Source organism: Platichthys flesus, chromosome 6 (assembly GCF_949316205.1).
Source record: "Platichthys flesus chromosome 6, fPlaFle2.1, whole genome shotgun sequence".
Classification (NCBI taxonomy): domain Eukaryota; kingdom Metazoa; phylum Chordata; class Actinopteri; order Pleuronectiformes; family Pleuronectidae; genus Platichthys; species Platichthys flesus.
Genome location: NC_084950.1, coordinates 22,754,939 through 22,780,837, shown reverse-complemented (window position 1 = coordinate 22,780,837; position 25,899 = coordinate 22,754,939). Strand labels below are relative to the sequence as shown.

The window sequence follows — 25,899 nt, the reverse complement described above, 5'->3', positions numbered from 1 at the left end:
ACTATGCACTCTGCTATTTTCCCAATATTTGGTATTTGTTAATTTCCTTGAACTTTTTGTGTTTATTGCTGCGCTAAGTCACCTGTTGTATTGTTACATCTATTCTGCATTGTCAAATGTCACTTATATAGTTAGCAACTCGTTTACAGCTCTAGATAACAAGATAAGAAGTTAAAGGAAACCGCATGTACAAGGAAAGGCTTTGAGATAACCATGTTTATCTTTTGTGTCTGTGCAAATAAGAAACAACACTGTTTTTTTATTATATCTCTCTATTGTATCCCTGTTCCTCTGATGTCTAGTGAGCAGTGAGGCCCATTATAGGTGGTTTAACAGCACTGATGTATCGAGATGCTTTCACACCCACAGAGAGTCTGAGACTGCAAGGTGCAAGGTGAGTTGTTATTATGTGAAAGCATCACTGTTATTATCAGGCCATAATTCTTAGTCTCGTCATGTTTACATTTGCCTACACATATATTATTGTCTACATGATAACAGGTCTCATAGAAAGCTAATACATGCTCTGAGGAAAAAAAAAGATTTGTTCGGATTCAAGGAATATATGACTATATGAGTATATATATATATATAGTCAGATGATTATCCAAGCTCAATGCTGGGTTTCTTCATAGTCAAATGACATATGAATACCTGAGGTGTATTTATTTATTCAGATCCTAAATATGCCATGCTGACATAACTATGTGTGTGTGTGTGTGTGTGTGCGTGTGTGTGTGTGTGTGTCCGTGAGTGTGTGTGTGTGTGTGTGTGTGTGTGTGTGTGTGTGTGTGTGTGTGTGTGTGTGTGTGTGTGTGTGTGTGTGTGTGTGTGTTATCAGAGCAAAAAGTAGAACATCCTGTTTCAGATATCTCCAGATGTATCCATCGTTATAATTGATTCCGTTAAAATAAATCGCAGATCTGTGGTGAGGTTATGAACAGAAGTTTGTTTAAAAAAGTTAAACCAATTGTTTTACAACATTTATTTCTAGGATTAAGTTAAGATATAATGTTTCCAATCTGAACTCACTGAACCCTCTGGTAAACTGAAGTATTGATCATATATGTCAATCTGAAAATAGAGAACATATGAACCTGATATCGCTGGAAAAAAAATATATGTAAGAAGATTATAAGAAAGATGTCATAAGGCCACTAAAAATTTTAATTTGGCCTTGCCCGAGAACGTTGACTGTAGAAACTAAAGTCACACACAGCAAATTACACCCAGACAGGAAGTAAAGTAAGAGGGAGACACAAGGGCTGTGTCCAAAATCCCAAACTCATTCACTGCCCCCTACTCGCTATGTAGGGGGCACTACATTTTCTCTGCACTGGCAATTATGGAGATATGTTGGCCAGTAAAAAAATCCCACAATAAAGTTTCAATATTTATGCTACACTTAGTATTAGAACTAACACACATTGAATGACCATGTTTATTAGGGACTATAAAACTGTAGACTGTAATCGAGTAAGAGACTTTAAAAACTCAAAAATGGAAAACCAACTATATAAGGATTAATGGATGATCACAGCCAATAAGGAAGTTTCAGAGTAAAACAGGGAATGATTAACTCGAAATGCAAACAAAGACAAATCAAAAGTCCCTAAAACAGAAACATAGAAAACAAAGAAAGTAGTGAATGGTAGTTTCACTTATTTAAAAAAGAAGTTCTTGCTTCATCCATCCTTCATTAGTGTGTCCCAGTTGGTGGCAGCCTGTATCTGTATCACTGTACATGTCTCAAAGGAATAAAAGCAGCAATAATAATAAGAAGAAGATGAAGTCCTTTATTAGTCCCGCAATGGGGAAATTTGCAATGTTACAGCTGCGGAAAACAACACATAAGAAGCATGCAGTACTTGGTGAAGGAGTATAAAGAATTAGAAATAAACAACAACAAATAAAAAAAATATATAAATGTGATTTAACACATATTTTCATATTTTCAGACGCTCACATTTTGAACTATCCTCAAATAAGATGTCCTCACCTCAGAGATAGGGCCAATACATTTGTAGCCTAGTGTAGCAATGTAATTATAGAGCATCAATATGTGTTACTGAGCACAATACTCAATTCCCCAGTAGTAAGTCATTTTGGATAAACGTGATAAATGAGTAGATGTAAATGTAACCTTTCAGCATGGATCTGTTTTTGCAAACCCGCACCTGCAAGGACCTTAGCCATTACTATAATTCAAGCTGCAAGGTGCACAAAAAGATTTAAACGTGACACCTTCTCATATTGCCCTGCTTAAGTGTCGTAAATGAAAGGCTCTGTAGCATTACTATCTTACCGTTGTGCCGGTACAGAGATAACTAGAGATTGAAGTGCAGGTTTGATTTCTTGCTCAAGAAAACTCCGACAGATATGAGCACCTTACCTGTGACCTCTTTGAGTCTTGAGCGTCTGAAAGGAGGCCAACCTGACATACATTCCACTCCACCCAGCAACGGGTTAATCATCTGCTTAAAAGTCTTCCAACTTAACAGCCCTGAGGTTACACCTGGAACCAGTAGGAGAAAAGAGGTCAAAGAAGACAACAAATGGAAAAAAGAAAGATCGAAAAATGCTAAATAGGTTAAGAAAAGGATTGTGGAACTATCGCAACTTCACCCTGATTGTCCTCACACCACTGCTGCTGCTACCTCTTCCTGTTGTTGTCGGAACGAAGGTGAGACTCCTTTGCATCTCAAAAACTGAACAAGATTAAGTCTTTCAATCAAAGCAATCTGAACTGAAGGGATAAAATAACATGGCTCTTTTTATTTAGTTGAAACAGTGGTAATCACTTTGGTAACACTGAGGTCATCTTTTATCTTTGTTCACCTTTGCTGCCACGGCACAGTGCACATATTCACCTCAATAGCATCTCCGTTTTGCATCTAAAATGCCAGTCACTCTAAAGTGAGGGAGGTGAAATTTCTTTCTCTTTTTTCTTACAGATGCATAAATGAATCAACTAAATTAACAGTGGGTAAAAATACCAAATACCAAAGCCAGAACTCAGCGTTGTGATTTAATATATTGAAAAACAATTTGTGACAAGAGGGAATTAAATAAATAAAAAGTAATATTTAACTTTGACAGAGGAAGTAAGAGGGACTACAGACAAAAGCACAAGACTCAGCTATATGTGGCTGATTGGTTTGTCTCTGGATATATATTTCCATTCATGTCAGAATGATAAATCCCTACACCATTGTTCTTTCTTAAAGTCTAATATTCCACATAAATGCAACATTATCTGTGTGTTTTGGTTCTGCAGGAGGCAGAATGTGCGTTTGTGTTGCTGCTGATGGCGACTTACTGGGTGACAGAGGTGATTCCACTGTCCATGACCGCCATGCTCCCCGCCATCCTCTTTCCTATGTTTGGCATCATGACTTCTACAGGCGTGAGTGTATCTCCTTGTTAGTTGAGCAATTTATTTGTTTTCGACTGAATGTGCATTTTCACCCCTAGGTTGTGATTGAATATTCTTTCCCTGGAATTAAAAAAATACCTTTAGAACACAGTGGTGGGAGGCAGGGCTGAGACATCTCCCGCTACACACACAGGGATCACAATTGCACTAACACAAATTACATACCAAATTGCTTGCTAGAGCTGAATCATTTTTGTCTAAGAGCCAGGAGGCTAATATATCAGGTACTGAACTACTGGCTCTTAGACAACTATTTCCTGAATCCCAAGACCACAGTTGTTCTGTGCTGAGACAGTGAGAGAGCCGAGGGGCAGGAGAAATTAGTGGACGTCTCTGAACGGTTGACAGTGTTGTGGATTAATGGTTTAGTTTCAGCATAGATTTGAAAAAGAAAAGCATCTTTCCAGATTCCCACTCACAGAAGAATAACTAACTGTGGTTAAAAAGTTAGCGAGACAGCCTCCTTACGTAGTTTAACAATGACTTAAATAATAATTCAAAAATATAATGCCTACTTTGAACTAACTGTTGTGTTTCTGTTATTTAGTTTCATTATTGAATTTGTGCATTGTTCATTTATTTACTCATGATTTATGTCTTTATTATAATATGTTATTTTAATTTCAATTACTGGGTTATAGTTCTCCCTTTATTATTATACATGTATAGCCTTAATCTTACATTACTCTGTCTCTGTTTCTCCTCCAGGTGGCAAAAGAGTACTTTAAAGACTTCCACTTCTTGCTGGTAGGCGTCATCTGCCTCGCCACGTCGATTGAGAAATGGGGTCTTCACCGCAGAATCGCCCTGAGGCTTGTCACCATAGTGGGGGTCAACCCTGCATGGTGAGCAACACCCATCTCTGCTATAGGCCCTTTTCACAGAATATTCACTGTGACGTGGAAAAGCACAGGTGTAAAAACATCAATTTACAATGGCAGTATTCCATTATACCGCTACTGTTTCAGGGTCCTGGTAATTAAGGTCCATGCTGGCTCACTGTCAAGTCTCCCTGGAACACTATAGAAAAAGAGTTGTGGATGGGTTTTAATTATGTAGACTCTACCTGACCAACAGACCCCAGTATGTGAGGACCGGCTGTCTGCAGTACGGGGGCCCCGCAGGGAACAGTCTTGTCTTCGTTCCTCTTCATCCTCTACACTGCAGTCTTCATCTAGCACTCAACCAACTGTCACCTGCAGAAGTTCTCTGATGACTCTGCGATCATCGGCTTTAGGACAACAGGGAATACAGAAGACTGAAGCAGGACTTTGTCGACTGGTGCCAGCGGAACTGCCTCCAGATCAATGCGGGGATAACTAAAGAACTGGTGGTCGATTTCCACAGTCACATACATTCTTTTAAGTACCTGGGTACCTTTTGGAGTGCAGGGGGCGCTCCTGAATACTTTTTATGACTGACTGGGAGAGACTTGATAGACTGATCATGAGGGCCAGCTCGGTCCGGGGATACTCGCTTAACTCAGTGGAGGTGGTGGGACAGAGGAGGATGATGGCAAAGCTGTCTTCTCTGATGGGAAACCAGTCCCACCCTCTTCATGACACCATCCCAGCACTGGGTAGCTCCTTCGGCGATAGACTGATTCACCTTCAGTGTCTCATCACAGGTCGTTCCATCCTGCAGCAGTGAGACTGTACAACCAGCTCTACAAATTAAAAAAACTACATTCTCCACAATTATTAAGGGCTGCAGTTTAACACTTTAAGTCTCAACTGTGCAATATTCACTATGATATATTCATCTGCCTGTGAGATATAAATGGTTCAAGTGCAATCCATTCAATGTACATATTCTCAAACTGCATATATTTCCAACTGTCTTTACAATCGTCTGCAGGTTGTTGTTAGGCTTCATGTCCAGCTGTGCCTTCCTCTCCATGTGGGTCCAAAACACCTCAGCTGTTATGATGATGATGCCCATCGTGGAGGCGGTTCTCCAGCAGATCCTGGGAGCCAAGGAGATGGGATGTGTCGGTGAAGACAACCCCAACCTACAACTGGATGGTATCGGATTTACAGTTGTTTCTCTTTCTTATAAAGAAGAATATATATGGAGAGACAACAAAAGTTGAGCTACTATTATAACAGTTACAAATATTAGTACAACTATAATATAATTTAAAGGGATAGTTCACCCAAAATGAAAATTCACTTTTTATCTACTCACCACTATGCCGATGGAGGGGTGGGTGAAGTGTTTTAAGTCCACAAAAGTCAATTTTTGGAGTTTCAGGGGTAAACAGAATAGCAGCCAAATCCATGTTTCAAAAAATTCTGTGTAAATTATCTAGTTTAAGACAAATATGAATATCAGGGCTCTATTTACTTCAGTTGAATTGGATTTGAAAGCAAAGTAATTTACTCTGTCCGCACCCCTATGTTTTGTGGACTCAAACACATCACCAACCCCTCCATTGGCATAGTGGTGAGTAGATAATGAGTGAATTAAAATGTTTGGGTGAACTATCCCTTGAATATTACCACTATGTATTTTAGGATTATTTTTATTAAGAATAATAGATTTCATTTAAAAATCTTTGTTAGCTTTAGGTTGGTAGGTCTGGACAGGCTCATATTGGGTATCCACACTCTCACAAGGAAATGCAAAATGTATGGTGAGATACTGCAAAAAGAGATAATTGTGAGAGAAGGCAAGGTAACAAAAAAGGAACCCTCAAAAATACTCACAGTTTAGGGAAGCAGTTATAAAGTAGAGTGATGTCAGCCGACCAGAAGGTCTGCGGTATGATCCAAGTTCGCCCCATCTTCAAGCCGAAGTGCTCTGAAAATACAAAACCCCAAATTGCCCCTCATCAAATAAATATTGTACACTGCAGAATGTGTATGTAGATAATAAACTGTATCGTAAAGCACTTTGAGTGGTCATCAAGACTAGAAAAGTGCTACATAAATACAGAGCATTTAAAAATATTAGGAAAAAATGCAGTTACAGTAAATTGATTGGTTGCCCCAGCATGTCCTCTCATACCCTTTCTTGCTATTTCTGGTCAATAGCTAACCAACTCCCTCTAGCTCAACAAAAACTTCCAAAAAAAAAAGATGGATCAATCCTACTTCATCAACTGCTCTTTCTCCCCAGTTGAATGGTGCATCCCTTATGCCGTGCACCTTCTCTCTAAATCCAAGCATCATTTTTACCACAGGTTAACTCCCATAAAATCATCTCTCACAACAAAATAAGTTAATAAGAGATAGGAGATTTTAGCCACAGTCTGTCATTTATTTTTGCAGATAATGACGACCACATTGACAAGAGTAAAGAAATTGTGAGGTATGTGACACCTCATGTTTTTTTAACGTTCACTGTTGCCTCCACTGCCCCTCTAGGTTCTGGTTGTTTTAGGTTCCTGGGATTAAAGTTCATCTTGTTCATATTCATGCTCAATCCTCTGTTTGTCAGTAACAGGAAGGATCTGGAAAGTCCTGAAGAAACCTTCACTGGTGTTCAGATACATTCACTGCATAAGCCTGCAGGAGCGCAGGTACAAAAACCACTGCAATCTTTATATATAGATCTACCTGTATACTTACTTCTTTAATGCCATTGCTACTACTACCACTATTGCTTGTGTGATAACTACAATCACCTAATGCTGCTTTTCATGGGTAATTTGTCTCTCTGTGATGTAACCGCAGGCTTCAGTGTGTCTACCTGCAGCTCCCAGTAGGACCAAGCAGGACCTCATGATATGTAAAGCCATGTGTATCGGCATTGCCTACTCCTCCAACATCGGCGGCATTGCCACCCTGCCTGGAACCTCACCCAACCTCATCTTCTCTGAATACCTCAACCTGTGAGTGGTTTAGTAAACGTCTTTGTATGTCAATTAAACAGTGAAAGATAACAAGTACAAATTAAAAGTACCTTGTTCTATGTTACTTGAGGAGTAAGAGCGTTTGTGTGCATTTAAAAAATAGCATTAAACCCCAAAGACTGTCTTTACATTCAGGATTTACCCAAACTGCAACTGCATTAACTTCGGGAACTGGCTCTTGTTGTGCCTGCCCATCAGTGTGATCATGCTGCTGCTCACATGGATATGGCTTTACTGGCTCTTCATTGGCTCAGAGTGAGTGTCAACACACCTTCTGCAACACTAATCATTTATTATCTGTGTTTTATTACAACTTCTCTGTGTTGTGACCAAGTCACACCTCCCTGTTTACATCAGGGATTTTTTGTTTCACTTACTGTATGATATATTCTTTATTGTTTCATTATTATGATTAGACTAATAAATGGATGATATAAGTTAATAAAAGTTACAGCCTAACACATGAAATATATGTTCATAGTGACTGTGGTTCTTCCAAGCTCTTGTTCAAACTTTTCTTGAAGGTTTAGTCCTTTTAAAACCATAATTGTATGGGTTTTAGGTCTTGCTAGGTGTAAATAGATAAGAAAAAGAAAGCATATCTATGCAATATTTATTAAATTTTTCAAATTTGTTCATGTGTTTTTGTTTATTCGTAAAATACAATATACATTCTCTTATTCATTACTTATAATGATGAGGAAAGACCAAAAACGATGTCAGTAACTATTTAAATATTTGATCAAATCTCAAAATTCTATGAGTGATACTATTTCAACACAACCGAAAGCTGAGACATGAGTGTGAAGCTAATGTTAGCATAAGCCTTAGGAGAAAGGTTAATGATGAGCCCAGCTGACCTCGCACATGATCAGTATCTCCCCATTAGCTGCTAAACACTCTGTGTGCTCTTATTATGGCTTTAACCAATCACAGATTGCCATTTTTTTCACTCTGAGCATTTCACAGTTGCCTATCAATAATGTCATCTGTCTGTACCACACACACACACACACACACACTGTCTCATACACACAGCTTCAGGTTCCTGTGGCGATGTGGAGGGGAGCATTCTGAGAAAGAGAAGGCAGCAAGAAAAGTTATAGAAGACGAGTTCAAGTTGCTGGGACCCATGAGGTGATCATTCATTTATTTATTCATTCATGCAATCACTTTCATTATTAATTAATATATGTTCACATTTCTGTTCCTGTCAGTTACTCACATGTGCATGTTCAACCGAAACTCTCATTCATTTTGAATGTGATGTCATCTTACATGGTGGTCCTGTAGTTTTGCTTGACTTGTGGTGTACTTGGTAGAATTAGAGAAAAATTTGCATTGCGTAGCATTGTAACGATACGTAGTTATGCACTGTGCAACCACTGTGCATGTGCTCAGCAGTAGTGTTAGTAGTTAGCAGTGTGATACTGTGTGATAGTGTGTATTACTTTGTGTTAATGTGTACAGCCAGTTAACAGCACCTGCCAATAGTTTGCAGGTGATGCATTCAAGGGACTTAAGGAAGCAGCGTAGCTACCAATAGCTTTCAGGCAATGCATTTAATCTGTAACTGGGTACACTCAAAAAGTATCCTGGGTTACACTATTGTTTTTTTATTTTTTTCTAAGGCAGAGTAGCTGATTGACTGAAGCGATTTGGTTGTGCCCTTAACACTAAAACCTGATTCCTCCTCACATCTTCTTTCTGCCATGATTACTATTATTATATTATCTATGGCAGAGTCTTGGAGTGATTAAAGATTAACACATTAAGGCTGTTTGATGTTTAGTGTGGTGGTCCCTCCACGGTTGAAACATAACTTCATAACTTAGCATTTGTAGCAAGTCTGAACACGTTGTAAAATTTATATGTTTTCAAAGACTGCTTTCACTTCAGGGGCCAATCAGATTTCAGCTAGAGCCAGTGCACCTCTAGCCCCGCCCTGAATCTGCCCCTGCAACACAGGAAGAGACTTTGGAAGAGGTGGTCATTGTTGGGGCACGGATGGCAGGAGCTTCTGTGAAGTTCTGTTTTTGAACTGGACCCGAAAGCAGACACAGAGAGGGATGGGTTGATGAGTGAACATAGAGTTCCTCTAATCGAGCACAGAGGCAGGCAGGTTACAAGCTGGGGGCTTGCTGAGACTGAGCCTGTGATCCAGTGAGCTGGAGATAAGGCAGGCAGGTTGGCACTGCTGGTCCACAGCGTGTCAGCAAGAACAGTCCATCGACAGTTCCATAGAGCTGCGGTGGATGGATCCCTCATTAAGAAAGATGAATGCAAATTTTCGTGCTCAGTGGTGCAGAAACATAGGCACTGGTGTGTGTACACATGTGTGGCAAAGGGGATGTGGTTAGGTGAGTCATCCATCGCAATTTTCTTGACAAGGGAGCGATGCCGAACGTGCATAAAGACAATGGTACAGGTCTGAATGCTTGGCTCCTTAATTGAAAGAATTGATGAGTAGGATAATCTAATGAATCATCCCCTGTGGTCTTCACAGTCACCAGTCAACTGAACAACAAATGAGCAAATACATGGTCTTCAATTCACTACACCTATATTTACTCATTCTTGGAGTGTGCATGTTCTTTAATGCATCGATTAAAGGTTCAGTGTGTGGAATTTAGTGACATCAAGTGGTAAAGTAGCATGTTGCAGCTGAATCACCCTCATCCTCCCCTTCCAAATATGAAAGAGAACCTATGATATCCTTCAGTTGTCATAAAAACGTTAAAGTTTTTTAGTTTGTCTAGGTAAGACAAAAAAACATGGTGGCCTCCGTAGAAAGGACCTGCTCCTGATGTGAATAAAAAGTTTCATAAAATTTAGATGAAACACACCAGTGAGAACAACACAAGGATTATTTTATATACAATTTCTGCCAATAGATCCCTTTAACCTAAATCTTAAGCATTGAACCTTTAATTCATTTATTTTGGAATTTCACACATGTATTCCATCATTCATTCATGCAATTATTCATTGGAATGTTCATTCATTGACTAATTGATTTTATCAGCCAATAATATGTTCATACATAAGTTAATATATTCATCATTTCATTTCATTCCGTCCAGCTCTCAGGAGATCGTCACTGCGGTGGTTTTCCTGCTGATGGTGCTGTTGTGGCTTACCAGATCTCCAGGGTTCATGCCTGGCTGGGCTTCACTCTTCCCCCAGTGAGTCTCATCCATGTGTATATTACACTGGAGTTTATTTTGACTCAGTGGAGCAGAATATTAAACCACTGCTGAAAGCATTGATTCCACCTGTTTGATTTGATAGAAACTTGGTTGGCAATCTGTTGTTTTTTTCTTCATATGAATGATGCTCTATCTGGAGCCACAAGGAAACAGAGGTTGCAATCAAACTTTCATTTTATTTTGTCCGGAAATATCTGAATGATGAATCTTACAATGAGTAAAATGATAACTGCCATGGTTCTAAAAGAAAAGAAAGACAAAATACTGTCCATCAAACCATAAATTCAACCTTGAGTCGAATACAATACATACAAAGAAAAATACAATTAATATTTCAAATGATGATTAGCTGAAAACTATTAAACAAATTCGATGAATGGTTTGGTGTTTATATTCTTCATGTAAACAGATACAATTCCAAATGAATAGAAATAAACTACAACTTGCAGGGAAGGTAAAACAAAAGACACATCAGCATCACCACAAAAAACTCAGTCTAGCTGAGTTCTCCTGTTTGGAGAACATAGACGACCACCAGTATACTTCCTGAAACTTTAAGAAGTTGCGGGAATAAACCTGCAGGTTCCAACAATATTTTTCTGGGAGGTTTTTGGATTTACTTGTTCAGCAGGACACAATGGGTTTAGGACTGAGAGCAGCACACTGGAAGGGGAAATCAAAAAAGTATTTAGCGATAAACAGTTTATTGGTTTTGGTCTTTTCAGGGGATGTTTCGATCACCTGACTGATGATTTTGGTAACATGATGATCTTCTTTCCCCTGTTCTTGTCTTGAGCAGTCACTCAGGCTACATCACTGACGCCACCGTAGCTCTTCTGCTGGGCCTCTCTTTTTTCATCTTACCTGCCAACGGACCCTACAAAAAATATGGTAATTTCATGAAATATAACTATCCATTTCTACCTGTTATTTTCTGCTCATGTGAGCAAGAAATTTGAATCTCTCTCAACTCAGAGGCCATGATCTCATGGAAAGAGTTTCAGGCCTCGATGCCCTGGAAAGTGGCCTTGCTAGTTGGTGGAGGCTTCGCACTCGCTGAAGGCACAAAGGTGAGGTGCGTCTGTCTGTGTCAAACATGATAATAAATCCGCCATGGGTTCGTCATCCGCTAATGGGTGACTGATGTCTACATGTATGATGGAAAAACTAATATTGTTTGATTCTCTACAACATGCTGACTAACTTAGTTTTGCACAAAGACTGGAAACAAAGGGGGTAGGGTTAGTAAGTTATGTTTTTTTGAAGAAGAAAGATGTGATGATCTGGTTGACAAGATGTTCAAAGGAGAGGTTTCTGGCTACAAAGAAGGATAACATAGAAAAGAGTAGAAACTGGCTTTGGGGTGGATAAGGAACAATTCCCCTTGTACAGGTCAAAAACAACTGTGAAGTTGTTATGTTTGTCTGTTTAATTCAGACACCCTGACTAAAAAGGGCAGAGCTGCCTTTTATATTTGATCAAGCCACACATGGCAAAAAAACACTTCTCTCATATGACAAATTACAAATGAAAGAAACTTTAACGTAACCTGCTTCCTTCCCAAGATAGTTTTATAGTCTTTGCTAACATTCACATCGAAGCATTACAGTGTCTGCAGTTTGATCTATAATTAATGAACAAAAAACTAAAAAAATGGAAATCGATAATATGGGTCAAGTTACTTGTAGTTAAAGTATCAGTTCAATTAAATTAAAAAAGTATAAGTATTGTCCATTAACCTGACACTCACCTCAACCATGCCTGGCACATTCAGCAGCAGTTTAAAGTTAAAAAAACACTAAATATATATATGTTTTTCGATATGACTTAAAATATACTGTGCACGGTTTGAAAGGACCTTGATCAACAGCAAGTTCCGAAGACAGTTCACTTGGATGATCAATGATTAATGATTGTGCCTTTGTGTGTGTGTGCGTGTGTGTGTGTGCGTATGTGTATGTATGTGTGTGCGTGTGTGTGCGCGCCCATATGTCTGCAGGAATCAGGCCTGTCCCTGTGGGTGGCGAAATTGCTGGTACCTCTGGGTGATCTGCCAATCTTGGCCACGATTGTCGTCGCTTGCATCATCGTCACCACGGTAACAGAGTTGGCCAGCAACGCGGCCACTATCACCATCTTCCTCCCCATCCTCTCCCCTCTGGTAGGTTCTCACAGTGTTATCTTCTGCACAGACAAGCTCTTCAACACCACCTGTGGTTTTATTTTTTTTTGATTTCACACACCGGTCAACAGTGGGATTTAGAAATGCAAGATGTTGTCAATTTGTGATCAGAAAATTAACTGATGATACATGTTTAACAGCCTAGATATTCGATATTGAATAATTCTGTTTAAGTAGAGAGGATTAAGACAAAATGAGAGCTCAAACAGCATACTGGACTGAAGTACAGCATCATCTCTGCAGTTTCCATAACAATATCTATTCTACAGTCTTTATGCACAGAACCATTTATAATATTCATAGTAGCGAGAAAACATGAGATGTACATCCAGGAGGCAAATACATTCCTGCCATACCTCCCATGAAATGGGTTCTAATATTATAACAAACAAACTGTCTCACAGATGTCCAGGGGAGATATTATATTGATATTGAAAGTATCAAGTTTCCAAATCGGACCAAAATCTGCCCGACCCTTATGACCACTAAGAATACACATGTCAATTGTGAAGTTGACAAGTTCAACGGTTCGTGAGATATGTGTTCCACATATTTGTTCAATTATAGGTAGATGAATCAAAATAACAATAGCAGCTACATCATCTGACAGTGTTCACATTACTACTCAGTGTCATTGACAGGAGAGATGATTAGGGGTGCAGAGTTTTTACCACCGAACCTCTGATAGGGAGAGAAGAAAGGATAGATTTATCTCATTGAAGGAGATTTGAGTAAAAGCGTAGATATGATCTGAATGATCAACGCCATAAAAGGAGACCAGACCCTCCTCATCATCCACAAACACACCCAACCTTATCAGGCTTCGAATGTGGAGGTAGACAGAATGGAAAATATCAAGATCAAACTTATTTGGGTCTCTGAAACATACTGCCCAGAAACCCATCTCAGGAGAAAACCTGGATCTGTCCCTTTCTATGAATCGTCTTATTGACCATTCCTAAATATCTTTCAGTCTTCTTACGAAGCCTCGATGTAAAAAATCGTTGTGAGGGGAAGCTCTCTTTTCTCAAAACACAGAGTCAACAATCAAATCTCTGTGGATTGTCTGGATGTTTTACTTGTTTTCCATTATCAGACAGAATGAGCTTGGAATGTGCTGTGTCAGGATCAAGTGTCACATCCACTGTGTCGAGCTGGACTCTCTCCAGCTCAGTATCAAGAAGCTCAGGTCTCTTGTAAAAACGCTCTTTACAGATGGGACAATAACACAGGACGTTAATATCCCAGTGTCCAGTGATGCATTTGATAAAGAAGTTGTGTCCACATGGTAAAGTGACTGGATCAGTGAACACATCCAGACATATTGAGCACAGGAACTGATCCTCAGTCAGCAGACAGCTGGCAGCAGACCTGTCTAGGAGACAAGTCAAAGAGTTATCATGCTGCACTTGCATTAATTTGCCATTGCATGATGACAAAAAATTCTAAATAAACAAATGCTGGTTTAAACACAGTGGATATGAACTACTTTGCTCCCCAGTGCAGCAGAGACTTTGTGTTGATGGGACCAACTTGATGAAGTCAGTTTAATTTTCTTTCGTTAGAATCAGAGATCCTTGACTTTAACTGCACCTCTGCTCTCAACCTGATGCGTCATTCCTTAATGTGACACTGAATCACTTCCCCTTCTCCAGCAGCCCCTGCTCTAAGTTCTGCTCTGGCTTTTTTTTGGGTGACAACAGTGACTTGATAACAGTGACATCACTTTGAGTAAAAGATTCATTTATTCTGGCACGAACATTCCGCCTTTGTCTTTGGGTCACTGTGCTTTTATAATCGCTTAACTTTTTTGTATGAGTCCAAAGATCGGCCTGCTGTCATGTTGATTTACCAACTCAAACTCAAATACACTTCCTAAATGTGTCTCTATCCACACTCTATTTAAAACATACAGAACATTAATAGGATTAGGTCCTTGGCCTGATTTGAATGATGTCCTTTTAGCACATAGGTAATGGTGGAGCTGGCTAATGCTTACAAGCTAATTAGCTAAGTATGCAGATTTCTCCAGGAAGTAACTTCAAGACTTTTCTCTGAGTTTGAGATGTTTGGATTTTCTAAATATATTTGAAAGTTTTCATTAAACCAACTCAACCCCAAATCTTGAAGCAACCCACCCACCCTAATCAGCTGGTACAGTTTGTGTTTATTAAGTATAGGTGGAAAGAATGGATGGCAGATGATTGGACGTTCAAACTGCTTTGTATGAAATGACAATCCCATTTTTAACAATGTCGCTGTTCAGTGATAAAGCAGTTTCACATGGTTAGTGTTTCACGAATCAGTTTTTGCCTTCCACTGAGCCTGAGTGATTTCTTCAGGCTGAGGCCATCCACGTCAACCCACTGTACGTCCTGATCCCCACTACCCTTTGCACATCCTTCTCCTTCCTGCTGCCGGTGTCCAACCCGCCCAACGCCGTCGTGTTTACTTACGGACACATCGACATCATGGACATGGTGAGTCCTGTCGTACACAGAAACAGGGTTGTTAGCAAAAAACTGTAATATACTGTTTTATCAAATCTATGCTGGCATCAAAGTTAATAAAGGCAATGTAACATTTTATTTTGAAAAAAGACCGTTCAATCATGTCAACTGAATGATCATCGCCGCAGGTGAAGGCGGGGCTTGGCGTTAACGTAATAGGCGTCCTTGCCGTGATGTTCGCTGTGGTGACATGGGGTGTTCCACTATTCACTCTGGATAAGTACCCTGACTGGGCGCCGGTCCACCCTGGTTTTAACTCAACAACACCTTGAAGACTGGTCCCATAATCTGGTTCATAATGAGAGGCTTCCAGGGGCCTATTGAGGGAGGACAAGGTTCCGATTTCCACCAACAGCACATGCCAACATTTAGGAGCCTCGGTTTTAAGACCAGTATTTAGAAATAGCACTGATAATTTAAATCACAAGTATTCTCTGTAAATATTAATCATTGAAACCTAGGACCAAAATTAAAGTATTATTTCGTTGTAATATTTAGATATTGGCACAAATCCTATGTGTAGATCAATGAATTATGTGTCAAAAACCTGCTATATTTCATTTTTTGAGCCATAAGTGCTGTTGCTGCTGGAACTCAATCATATGACATGTTCCTCAAAGAACACACACTGTAGCTTATGTTGCTAAAGATTCTTTAGCAACAATGGAAGAGCTGTGTGTTGTCATGTGGGAGGTATGATTTTACTTAGCAAATTTATTGTACGTTCAGGTCCGGATGCCAGCAAACAACCTCTGATAATCAAGCTGTCCACTACCTGCTAACCACCAAACAGCAGACAGGCACAGTTAGAGACCAGCTGGTAAATAAAGCGAAACATCTATTAGCGAAGGGAACTTTGTTGGAGACCAAAGCAGAGCTGAAAGGAAAGTGAATTGTACCTATACTGTAGATTCATCAGGTCATCATACACACTTCTCCAGTTTGTTTAGCTGTTTTTCTGACCCCTTTTGGCCAAATAACATTATTATATATTTTTTAAGAAAAGGTATTAATGGCTGAATTTAAACCAAATGACTTATACTGACAAATTGAAAACAGAGAGAGAGAAAGCATGTATGTGTGCATGTGACTGCCTGGACTGAAGTCAACATTCACAGCATGTGTGTGTGTGTGTTTGTGCATATGCATGCATATATATGTTTGTATTTGTGTGTGTATATATATAATAGATATTGATTGATGAAAGTCTTCAACCGTTTTTTTCTTTCAGGTTTAGGATTGTATTAGTAATTGACTCACAAAACCTGATTAGTTGGTTTCAGTCAGTTTTCTTACTTTCAGTTTTGTTTTTGATTCTTTGTATGGTTCTTTCATTATATAATATTTAATGATATAATTATGAATGTTAAAACTGGACTTGACCTGAAAATAAAAAAACATGTCATTACAAAATTATTTCTCTCTCTCCCTCTCTCTCTCTCTCTCTCTCTCTCTCTCTCAGTAACACACTCAGTAACACACACACACACACACACACACACACACACACACACAATAATTGTTCTTGTTGAGCTACACGCATCTTCTATCTTTAAGGTTCTTATCTGTGAGAAACACTGACCTCTAGTGGCTTTGCATTCCTGAATAACATCCTTAAACACTAGCTTCTCAAACACACACACACACACACACACACACAAACACACACACACACACACACACACACACACACACACACACACACGCACACACAGAAAGACAAGTTCACGCAGACACTTTCCATATATTTTTATTTAACCCATTTTCAATCCTTTTCAAAATTGTTTTTACCGTTTTGCATTTGTATTTTAGAGTTAACTTCTTTGGTCTTGTTTCTACTAATTCCTTTTCATTATCGTCAATAGACACGTCGCTATACACCTTTATATTTTGTTTATTTAAAGTGATTTTAAAGCCTTGTGAATTTCAAAGCCTCATTAATCTTAATGATATATGGTAATTTATGTAGATTATTCACACTTTATCTTAAAATGTTTTTCTGTGGCAGATCGTTTCCTGCCTTTCAAAGATTGTCTGTAAAGTAGATGTATCACACAGTGTACACCTTATATGTGCTTTCCCCAGAAATCTGAATGTAATCAACATGTATCAACAACATAATAACGAAGGTGTCCATGACAGTGTCTATGCCTCTATGTGTGTGCGAGGGGCATGATCAAAATCTGATTAAAAAGCAACAGAATACTATGATTTCATACATTCAAACTTTATTGACATTTTACATCACTTTAAGCAAAAACGAAGGGATGTGGATAGAAATGAGTAGAACTAGGATTGAGGTAGAAGGGCAGAAGGATGAAGGCTATGGAAAGGGTGGGTCAAAGAACCTGAGACAAACAGAGCGTGACGGGTTGAGCAGGTCGATGTCGGCTTGAGGTGATGAGAGATGTGATTGAGGAGTGGCCCAGGTCCTGAACCCAAGTTAATGATTCAACTTCATGTTTTCATTTCAATTTAATTTGCACAGTACCAAATCCCAACATGGCACTTTACATAGTATAGTTGAGACATTACAAAGTTATGGAGAAATAAAAAAAAAAACTCCCTATTAACAGGAAGAAACCTCTAACGGAACCAGACCCAGTGTGGGCGGCCATCTGACTGGACCGGTTGGGGTGAGCCGAGACAAATGGAGACAAGAGGAGAGGAGGGTGTAAAGAGGGGAGGGAAGAGAGTGAGGGAGGGGGAAAGAAAGGAGAGAGAGCGAGAGAGAGAGCAGGAACAGTGTAACCATCATATTTAAGCCCTGTCAGACTGTGATATTCATAGAGGTAATGATGTCATCAATGATAGCAGCACCATTTAACAAGAACAAAAACAACAACAACAACAACAATAGTAATAAAAAAATTAATACTAATAATACACAATAATTATAGAGGAGTAGGTTCTGGAGTCAGAGATAACTGCAGAGAAACTAGTTTTTGTATTTGCATTACTTTTGTGATTCCTAACATTTCCCTTATGTCGAGTTTTGCCCGCAGAAAGCAGCCTGTTCGCTTCTCAGACAGTGAAGGATGCTGTGAAACACAGACAGAGTGAGACCTCTCCCCGGGCCTTGTATTATCTGTGTGTGCAGCTACAGGTTGCTCACCTGTGTGCAGGAGCGCGCACTCACAGCGCGTGAACTCAGTGCAGCAGAAGCCAGCGGCGGCGGGCGCGCGCCGTCATTCCGACACATCGATCCCGGTGACGGACGCCCGGCGGACATGAACCCGGTGAAACTCCGCCTCAGCTCCGGGGTCGCGCCTCCACACTCGGCTCACAGCAGCGGGGCAGCGCTCCCGGTCCCCGAAGTGCAGCTGTTAACGCCACGTCGACTAAAACAAACAAACTAAGGCTCAAACACTTGTTTCCCTCTATCGCACCGGCAGTGGGTTTTCTTTTTGTCTCGTTTGCCGCTGTGAGCCATGCTGGACCCGTCCTCCAGCGAAGACACGGGCGGGGAGTCCGACCCAGAAGTTGTGGAGGAGGCTGCGAGGAAACCTGCCTCCTCATCGGGGAAACGGGCGAACAGCAGCCGGGCGGGCGGCCAGCAGAGAGAGTCAGCCGCACCTGGACCCGCCGCCGGTAAGGGTGCGAGAGACGGAGCCGATGCAGGTGAAGATGAGGAGAGTAAGGAGCGGGAGCGGATCCAGAGGGAGGAAGAGGAGAGGAAAACTAAACTGCAAATTTATGTGCTCGTCCTGCGGTGCATAGCCTACCCGTTCAACGCCAAGCAGCCCACCGACATGGCCCGGCGGCAGCAGAAGGTGAGCAAATGCAGCACCATGGAAGTTGTGCACCTGTTGTCTGCTGTGGACACCGCTAGCGAACTGTTAATAAAAATATGTCAATTTAAACGTGATTGTCCGACCTGCTCAAACATTTTGAGAACAAACAACAATCGTTTTGGTGTTCTGACAATCGTAGGTTATATCAATTCATTTGGCTCATATTTTATCATAAGTAATCACTTGTTTCAACTAAATATTTACTTATCTAATCTAGTCTCCTGTTGCTTCCACGCTGTTGTTGTGCTGAAACACTGCTGGACCGGCGACGGCCATCAGCACGAGCCCCGTGTTAAAACTGTCAATAGTTATTAAAATAGACTAGCACAGTGTGTAAACTTAAAGCCGAACACGACCTATTCTGAACCTTTTATTGATGGGTTTTGCACTCATTTGTGCAGTGTATTCCTATTTGGAAATTCTAATGTCAACCTAAAATTGAAAGAAATCCAAATGGAGTCCGACATAGTAGTTCTAGGGAAGTGTCCGTTTGTTTGTTTTTAGATTTTTAGCTCTTTGCATTTTGTGTTACGGACCTGGAAAAAAAAGAACCAAACTCTGTAACACAAGTATCAGTCCATCAAGTCATCTTATCAACACATGTGGCTCCTATTTGATCAGACATTGGGATAAATCACCAGCTCACTACAGTAAACCATCACAGAAAACAAACATTTGAGCATATTTCCTAAAATATCCTTTACCTTTTCTTAAATTAAGATTTAAAACAATCTGGAGGCCTCCACACAAGTAAACACATGGTGTTATAGATGCCCTCCAACATATAAGTTGTTTCCCTGGGTTCAATCTAACATTATATTGATTGAGACTAACTAACTGCTATGAAGGTAAAACTATAAAATAGCCTTCATTTTGTGGTAAACACAAAGCTTACACATTTGTGCTCTGTCTGAATTCCTTCAATTTTTGTGGGAATGTGTGCTTTGTAAGAGGCAATGTAGTGTTGTCCTTGTCTGCTACACACTCAGTGGCCATTCCGCTGATTTGGTGAATAGCTCTCCTCTGGTTTGACTGTGTTAGATACAGATGAATGCATTTCAGCTGAGCTGCAGGGCAGCCTGGACCTGCAAGCTCACACTAATACAGCAAGCGGGGAAGCCAGTTATGACTGAAGAACCCCTGTGTGTTTGTTATACCGCTGGGAAACTTGCTAATGAGTGTCTCATGGTGTTTGATTTCAATATGCAGACAAGGGATTCTCATTCACCAAAGATGTTTGTGTGAGCGATGAATCTGCTCTGAAAGAAGGCAGACATGGTAATTTATTCAGTTTATTTAACTTCTCGAGTTTTTTTCATTTCTCCCAATTCTGGAAGTCCTGCTTCTCCCTGTTTGGATTCATAAATATATGTGAGTTCCTAAAAAGTGTGAATAATATTTAGCATCGATTTATTTTCTAAAGTTGCTGTATAGTCCCTGGTGGGAGGCAGCAGCAGGCATGTCTTTATGTGATGGGTTGCCAGTTTGAATCCTGGGACTCCTGCCAAGCAGACTGCTCTTGATCACTGCAGGATGGAAAAGTCAATAGAACACTGGCAGAAGAGTGGATTGATCTGCAGAATAAGAAGTTATGCTGAGGCCACAGAAGGAGAACTGAGGTAGTAGTGTGACATTAATAGGTCAGATCAGAGAACAGCCCATGTCTCCATTGAAATTCCGCACAGTTATGATGAGGAACACTCTGCTTCACTAAATCAGTATTAACAGTGTTGTTGACCTAAGCTGACCAGGTATTGGCCTCATTTCAGTTCTACTCTGTTATTGGCTGGTATAGGCTTTCACTATAAAACCTGATTGATCGATACAATCTAAATGACAATATTTTCCAGTATACACACAAGCTACAACATGAACATTAGATTATATAGAAATTCAACTCACATTCAGTACCAGCAATGCTCATAACACACAAATAATAGCTCCTGAAAACCAAAATGATCCCTATTGGTATGAACTTGCCCGCGGGGTCTGCAGTCTCGAGGTTATTAATTATCATGAGTCGGGATGTCCATTAATCATTGAACCAACAATTTTGACTGATTAAAGCAATTAATAAAACTGTTGAAAACATCAGTACTGTCTGTTCTCTACCGTAGGTCTCATAGTTAAGCATGTCGACAACCAGTAGACAAGCTATCCACTAGGCAGAGGACTCGGGTCTGTGGCTTGGATATCTCGAGTATCGTTCATCTCATAAGGGTCGGCTGTGGCTGAGGGGTAGAGTTGTTGTCCTCCAACCTGAAGGTCGGCAGTCTGACCCATCTGCATGCCGAAGTGTCCTTGGGCAAGATGCTGAGCCCCGAATGGCCCCCCATAGAATAACAAAGTGCTGCGAATAGATGCACTGTATGAATGTGTGTGTGAATGTAAAATTGTACTGTAAAGTGCTTTGAGTGGTCATCAAGACTAGAAAAGCGCTATATAAATACAAAACCATTTACCAGTACCCTGGCCTGTTGATAAGTGCTGATTATTGTGATTATCCACTGATCCTAACCAGCTCACAGCTAAAGCACAATGTGTGTCTGTGTGTCTATGTCTAAGACAGGACTTGCACATAAGTGTCTGTGTATGAAACCTGTGGGGCTGGTGTGAATTTCATGACAACATGCATATAATGCACAATATTGCTAACATGCCATGTCTAGCTGGAGAGGACGTGCACACAAAATAAAATCTACAACCAGGTAAACGCATATCCAGGTTCATTTTGATGTTTTGTCAGAACATGATTGGATTGGCTGGTGCCTACGCTGCTGCTTAAAAAGGTAAGCTTCAATCATCTCATGCTTACAACACAAGCGAAGCAATTTAATCGAAATGCAGTGTCGAAACACATAGGCACACCTACAGAGGTAGAGGCAGGTTAAGAAATCAAGGTCATACTGTTATACTAGTTTTGGGATTTTTGAATCACAGTTTTAGATTCAGATTTAGAATTGTTACAATCCTAATCATTAGCCTTTACTCAGGAACAAAATTTGTAATATTTAGCCTAATATAACCCATATTGATTGACAGCTACAGAGTGCTGAACAGCTGTTTGTTTTAATTAATATTGAAAGTATTGCATGTCCAAGTCACACCGAATTCACTTAAAGGTTCAGTATGTAGAATTTAATGACATCTAGTGGTTAAATTGCATGTTGCTGATGAACCGGCAACCTTCTTGTTGGAGAACGACCACTCTACCCCCTAGGCCACACCACCCCTTATGAGATGAACGATACTGGAGATATCCAAGCCACAGACCAACAGAGCCTACTGCTGCAATGAAGTCTCACTATTTATTTACATTTTCCTAATGTGATAGAAAGGACAGAAGATGATAGGAATTGTTCACCAAAACTTCACTCCATTGCAGCCAAATCCAATACATTGAAGTAACTGGAGAAAAGTAGCTCAAGCCAAAGATAGAAAATGTTCAGGCCTTTAGTGTTGAGCACCACCGTGACTGATGAAAACTCTGACTAATCTAAATGAAGTTTGAAGACTTGGAGAAGAAAAGTAATAGAAGACTAAACACTTAACAGAGCAATTTCCGTTCTCTTGAATCCTGTCAGTTTCCTGCTGCTTACTGTGGCTCTGGAGGTGGAGTTAATGATGCAAAATGATGCTTAGTGTCGGCCCACGCGCATACCCAGCCTTCAGTCGATTCACTGTGGGCCTCCATGATTCTCAGTCCTCTGGGTTTCACCTCCCAGGAGCCACATTAATGACGACATTAGTTGTTTTCTTTGGAGTGAGAAATCATGTGTCTTTGCCGAAAGAAATGAAAGATATGCTATAAATTCGTTTTTTCTGTATTTTGGAACCAGATAAGTCCTATCTATCAATTTGAATCCTCCTTAAATTCAAAAAGTAAGGATTTACATGCATTCTAGTTGCGAACACATTTTATTGATACATTTGAGTGATATGATAAAATAATCCCACCACAGGTTCTATCCAGCATTGAATCTTTAGTTATTGATCAGAAGTTGCAAAAAGGTTTGGGCCAACAAAGCCAAGGAGACAACATTTTCACGACAACTAGGCAAAGTCTGTCTGCTGATGAACATCATGTGATGTAATTGAAAGCAGGTACTAAATTGAGCCTTTTCTAAACGTGCTTCGAAGGCAGGTTATATTTTATGATTGTTGCGCTGCTGGTTGGTAAGTACCTTAATGCTTATATTTCATTCTGGTTAAGTTGGTGTTGATGGTCAACAGATAAATGTACAATGTGTTGTGATGAAAGATTGTGCTTCTAATAGCTTTGATATTTCTTCCTGTCCGCTTGGTGAAGATCTTTGCAATGGGCGGAGGCAATCGCTGACCTAAATACAATGTATTCTGTCTTTTGTGCGATATAGTCTCAGGGGAAAAATGGCACATATCTGATCTGTTGTTTGCGTCGTTGGCAAACATTCGTTTTGTGGAATAATTGGTTTTTGATTACTACATTATTTGAAAGTCGCTGTAATCCTGATAACCAATCTGAACCCCTTTGAAAAATAAAGAAAAATATTATTTTTTTTTACCCATTGTTGAATATTCATTCATGCAAACTGATTCTGATAAGACTGATTCCTATTAGGATACATCCCTCAATAATGAGTCTATAGCCAGCACAGTTAGGTTTGGCACTAGACTGGAAACCTCTAGTCTGATTCTGTGAATTGGAAACACAATCTATAGAGCTCGCTTAGGGTAAGCAGGGTCAAAGAAGTCTATGCAACAGTGTACACTGATTACAAATCCGAGTTTATAAACCGTGAGTATGAAGTATTTCAGTGTTTGAAACTGAGATGTTAGTAATCCTGGAAAAGTAAGCAAGAGCAGGGTATACCTCCCATCATCCCTCTGTTCAAAAGCACGCCCCTAAAACACATGAACGTGTACTGACTGACAGCATGAAGAATACTTTTGTGTTCTCTGCATTGAGGCGGAATACTCTGTGCCAGTCAACAGTTGGACTTGCTCAGTCACTTTAACCCTGATGTCCGTCTTGTGTTGTTGTTCAATGTGTTTAAAGGTTCAGTGTGTAAGATTTAGGTTGAAAGGGATCAATTAGTTATCAACTAATAACGCATGATTAGTGTTATTATTATCCTGTAAAGTGAGCACAGGTCAGCATGATTGTGTGGAGTGAGGAATATTATCCAAATTTAACTACATGAGCAAGCTATAGTTGGTGAGAGGTTATAAATGTTGGTTACCCTACATTTTTGGTAATTTCCCGGTGGTACACAATTTAACATTTTTATTGTTACAGCAAGGAAATAGTCAAGAATTATTTCAACCCATCAAATTGTCAAATAGTTCATAGATATTATCCACAACTGGCTAACAAATGTGATCATAACCAGTTCTGTTGAAAAAAATTATTGAGTTGGACGGGTCATTATTGGAAATTCGAGAACCCAAATTCCAAATCCATACTTTGAAGGAATAAATAAAACATGTAAAGCCGAGGTCGGATGAACCTCTACAGGTATGTATCAGACTGACCGCCTGACACTTTTTGTGGGAAGTTTTCCAGAGAAACAGAAGCAGAGAAACCAGCTGTGCAACATCTAGTCTTTTCTTGTTTACATAGTCTGATTGGACTGAATGAGCTATTGCAACTTGTCGTGAGCTCATTGTGCAAATGATCGTGTAGTTTGTCTGTTTCAGTGACGAAACCACTTTGAAGAGTTGGAGTCAAAGCTCAGTTAGAGGTTTGAGAGGTTTGTCTGAATTATGAGATCAAGAAACTTATAAAATATGTATAACTACATAATATTCTGTCTTGTGACTCAGTAGCCTGTTTGATTTATGTTTTGTAAAGGTGAACAAACACAGGGAGTTAATAAAATGTTCCAGGAGCAGATCAAACATGTTGTGAATCAGATGAGGGAGGAAACAGTGGGATCTGATCAAAATACATTAACAGATGTATATTTTTCAAAGTGCCCAGTGAGGTTAACTTCTATTTGCGTTATGGCTGGACAGCAGCCTGATGCTATAAGGTTACTTCAAGTTTTTTTTCCGAAGTTCTGCAGAATTTCCCGCCCAGCTTTTGTTGCCTCTGTCTTCAGAGGTGAACGAGGAAACCTGTTTAGCAATGAATCTCCAGTTTTGAGTGAAGAACCCTCACCCTGCCGCCTTGTCCTGCTTAGCAGCATCTCTGAATATTCTTCAGTCTGTGCTGCAGCCTTGAGACGTCTGGTTTAAATAGCAGATAGATGTTGCATCAGGTTAAAGAAGTCATAAATAAGTAGCCAATTAAGGAAGGGAAGTGAAGACATTTATTTATTTATTCATGAGCTGTTTTTTCATGACATAATGCAGAGACGCCCACCTGTTGGGTTTTCTCGTCTAGCAAACATCGGAGGCTTCCAGTCTTCCCTGGCATTTCTGTTTTTGTCCTGTTTCCAAGCATGCCTGACAAACCAAGCAGGGAAACCATGACTGCAGAAACCCCCTCCTGATGGAGACCCACGCATCTCTCCCTGCACATGTCTAATCCCCTGGCAGCTGTTTATTACACAAACAAGATAAACACCATCTCCTCCTGCTTCTCTGCTATAAGAAGCCACTTCTGCTGATGTGAGGGCTTATTTTTTTTCCGGTGGTTAGTGGGCGCACGTTTTGGCCACAGACATGCTGGAGGCAACTTCCGTCCTCCTTTGTCATCTCTCCTTCCCTTGTCAGATTCCTGGAGAAGGAGCTCTTCTCAGGGCGTTATGTAACCTATCCTCCTCCTCCTTCTCCTCCTCTTCCTCTTGGAGATGTGAAAGGATGTCTCAGCAGGGCTCTCACAAACAAAGCAGGGTTTCTCCGTGAAGAGCATCAGACCGCTAGTCAGCTCGGCCCTGGGGGCTGAAGACAGCCCTCACTCTGCTAAAACTCTCACTGACAGTAGAG

General features: G+C 40.1%; 2 protein-coding genes across 2 annotated transcripts in view; both read left to right on the top strand.

Moving 5' to 3' along the window:
- The first annotated feature begins 1,724 nt into the window (after positions 1-1,724).
- slc13a1 (solute carrier family 13 member 1) lies at positions 1,725-17,287 on the top strand. The gene is made up of 15 exons (XM_062389218.1): positions 1,725-2,683; positions 3,278-3,406; positions 4,145-4,281; positions 5,294-5,460; positions 6,709-6,748; positions 6,878-6,959; positions 7,114-7,271; positions 7,428-7,547; positions 8,331-8,429; positions 10,376-10,477; positions 11,301-11,392; positions 11,477-11,571; positions 12,501-12,662; positions 15,026-15,163; positions 15,322-17,287. Exons 1-15 carry the CDS (start codon positions 2,579-2,581, stop codon positions 15,463-15,465), a joined length of 1,770 nt encoding a protein of 589 aa, XP_062245202.1. The 5' UTR covers positions 1,725-2,578; the 3' UTR covers positions 15,466-17,287.
- A 1,029-nt stretch (positions 17,288-18,316) lies between these two features.
- LOC133955094 (calcium-dependent secretion activator 2-like) overlaps positions 18,317-25,899 on the top strand; it is a 46,995-nt gene continuing 39,412 nt past the window's right edge. The window contains exon 1 of the mRNA XM_062389756.1: positions 18,317-18,966. Within this exon, the coding sequence (XP_062245740.1) occupies positions 18,625-18,966 (342 nt within the window). The 5' untranslated portion in view covers positions 18,317-18,624. The remainder of the gene's footprint in view (positions 18,967-25,899) is intronic.

Coding starts and splice junctions, on each gene's coding strand:
- slc13a1 (XM_062389218.1), top strand. CDS start 2,579: ATGCTAAATAGGTTAAGAAAAGGATTGTGGAACTATCGCAACTTCACC. Junction 6,960..7,113: donor ATAAGCCTGCAGGAGCGCAG/GTACAAAAACCA, acceptor ATGTAACCGCAG/GCTTCAGTGTGTCTACCTGC. Junction 8,430..10,375: donor AAGTTGCTGGGACCCATGAG/GTGATCATTCAT, acceptor CATTCCGTCCAG/CTCTCAGGAGATCGTCACTG.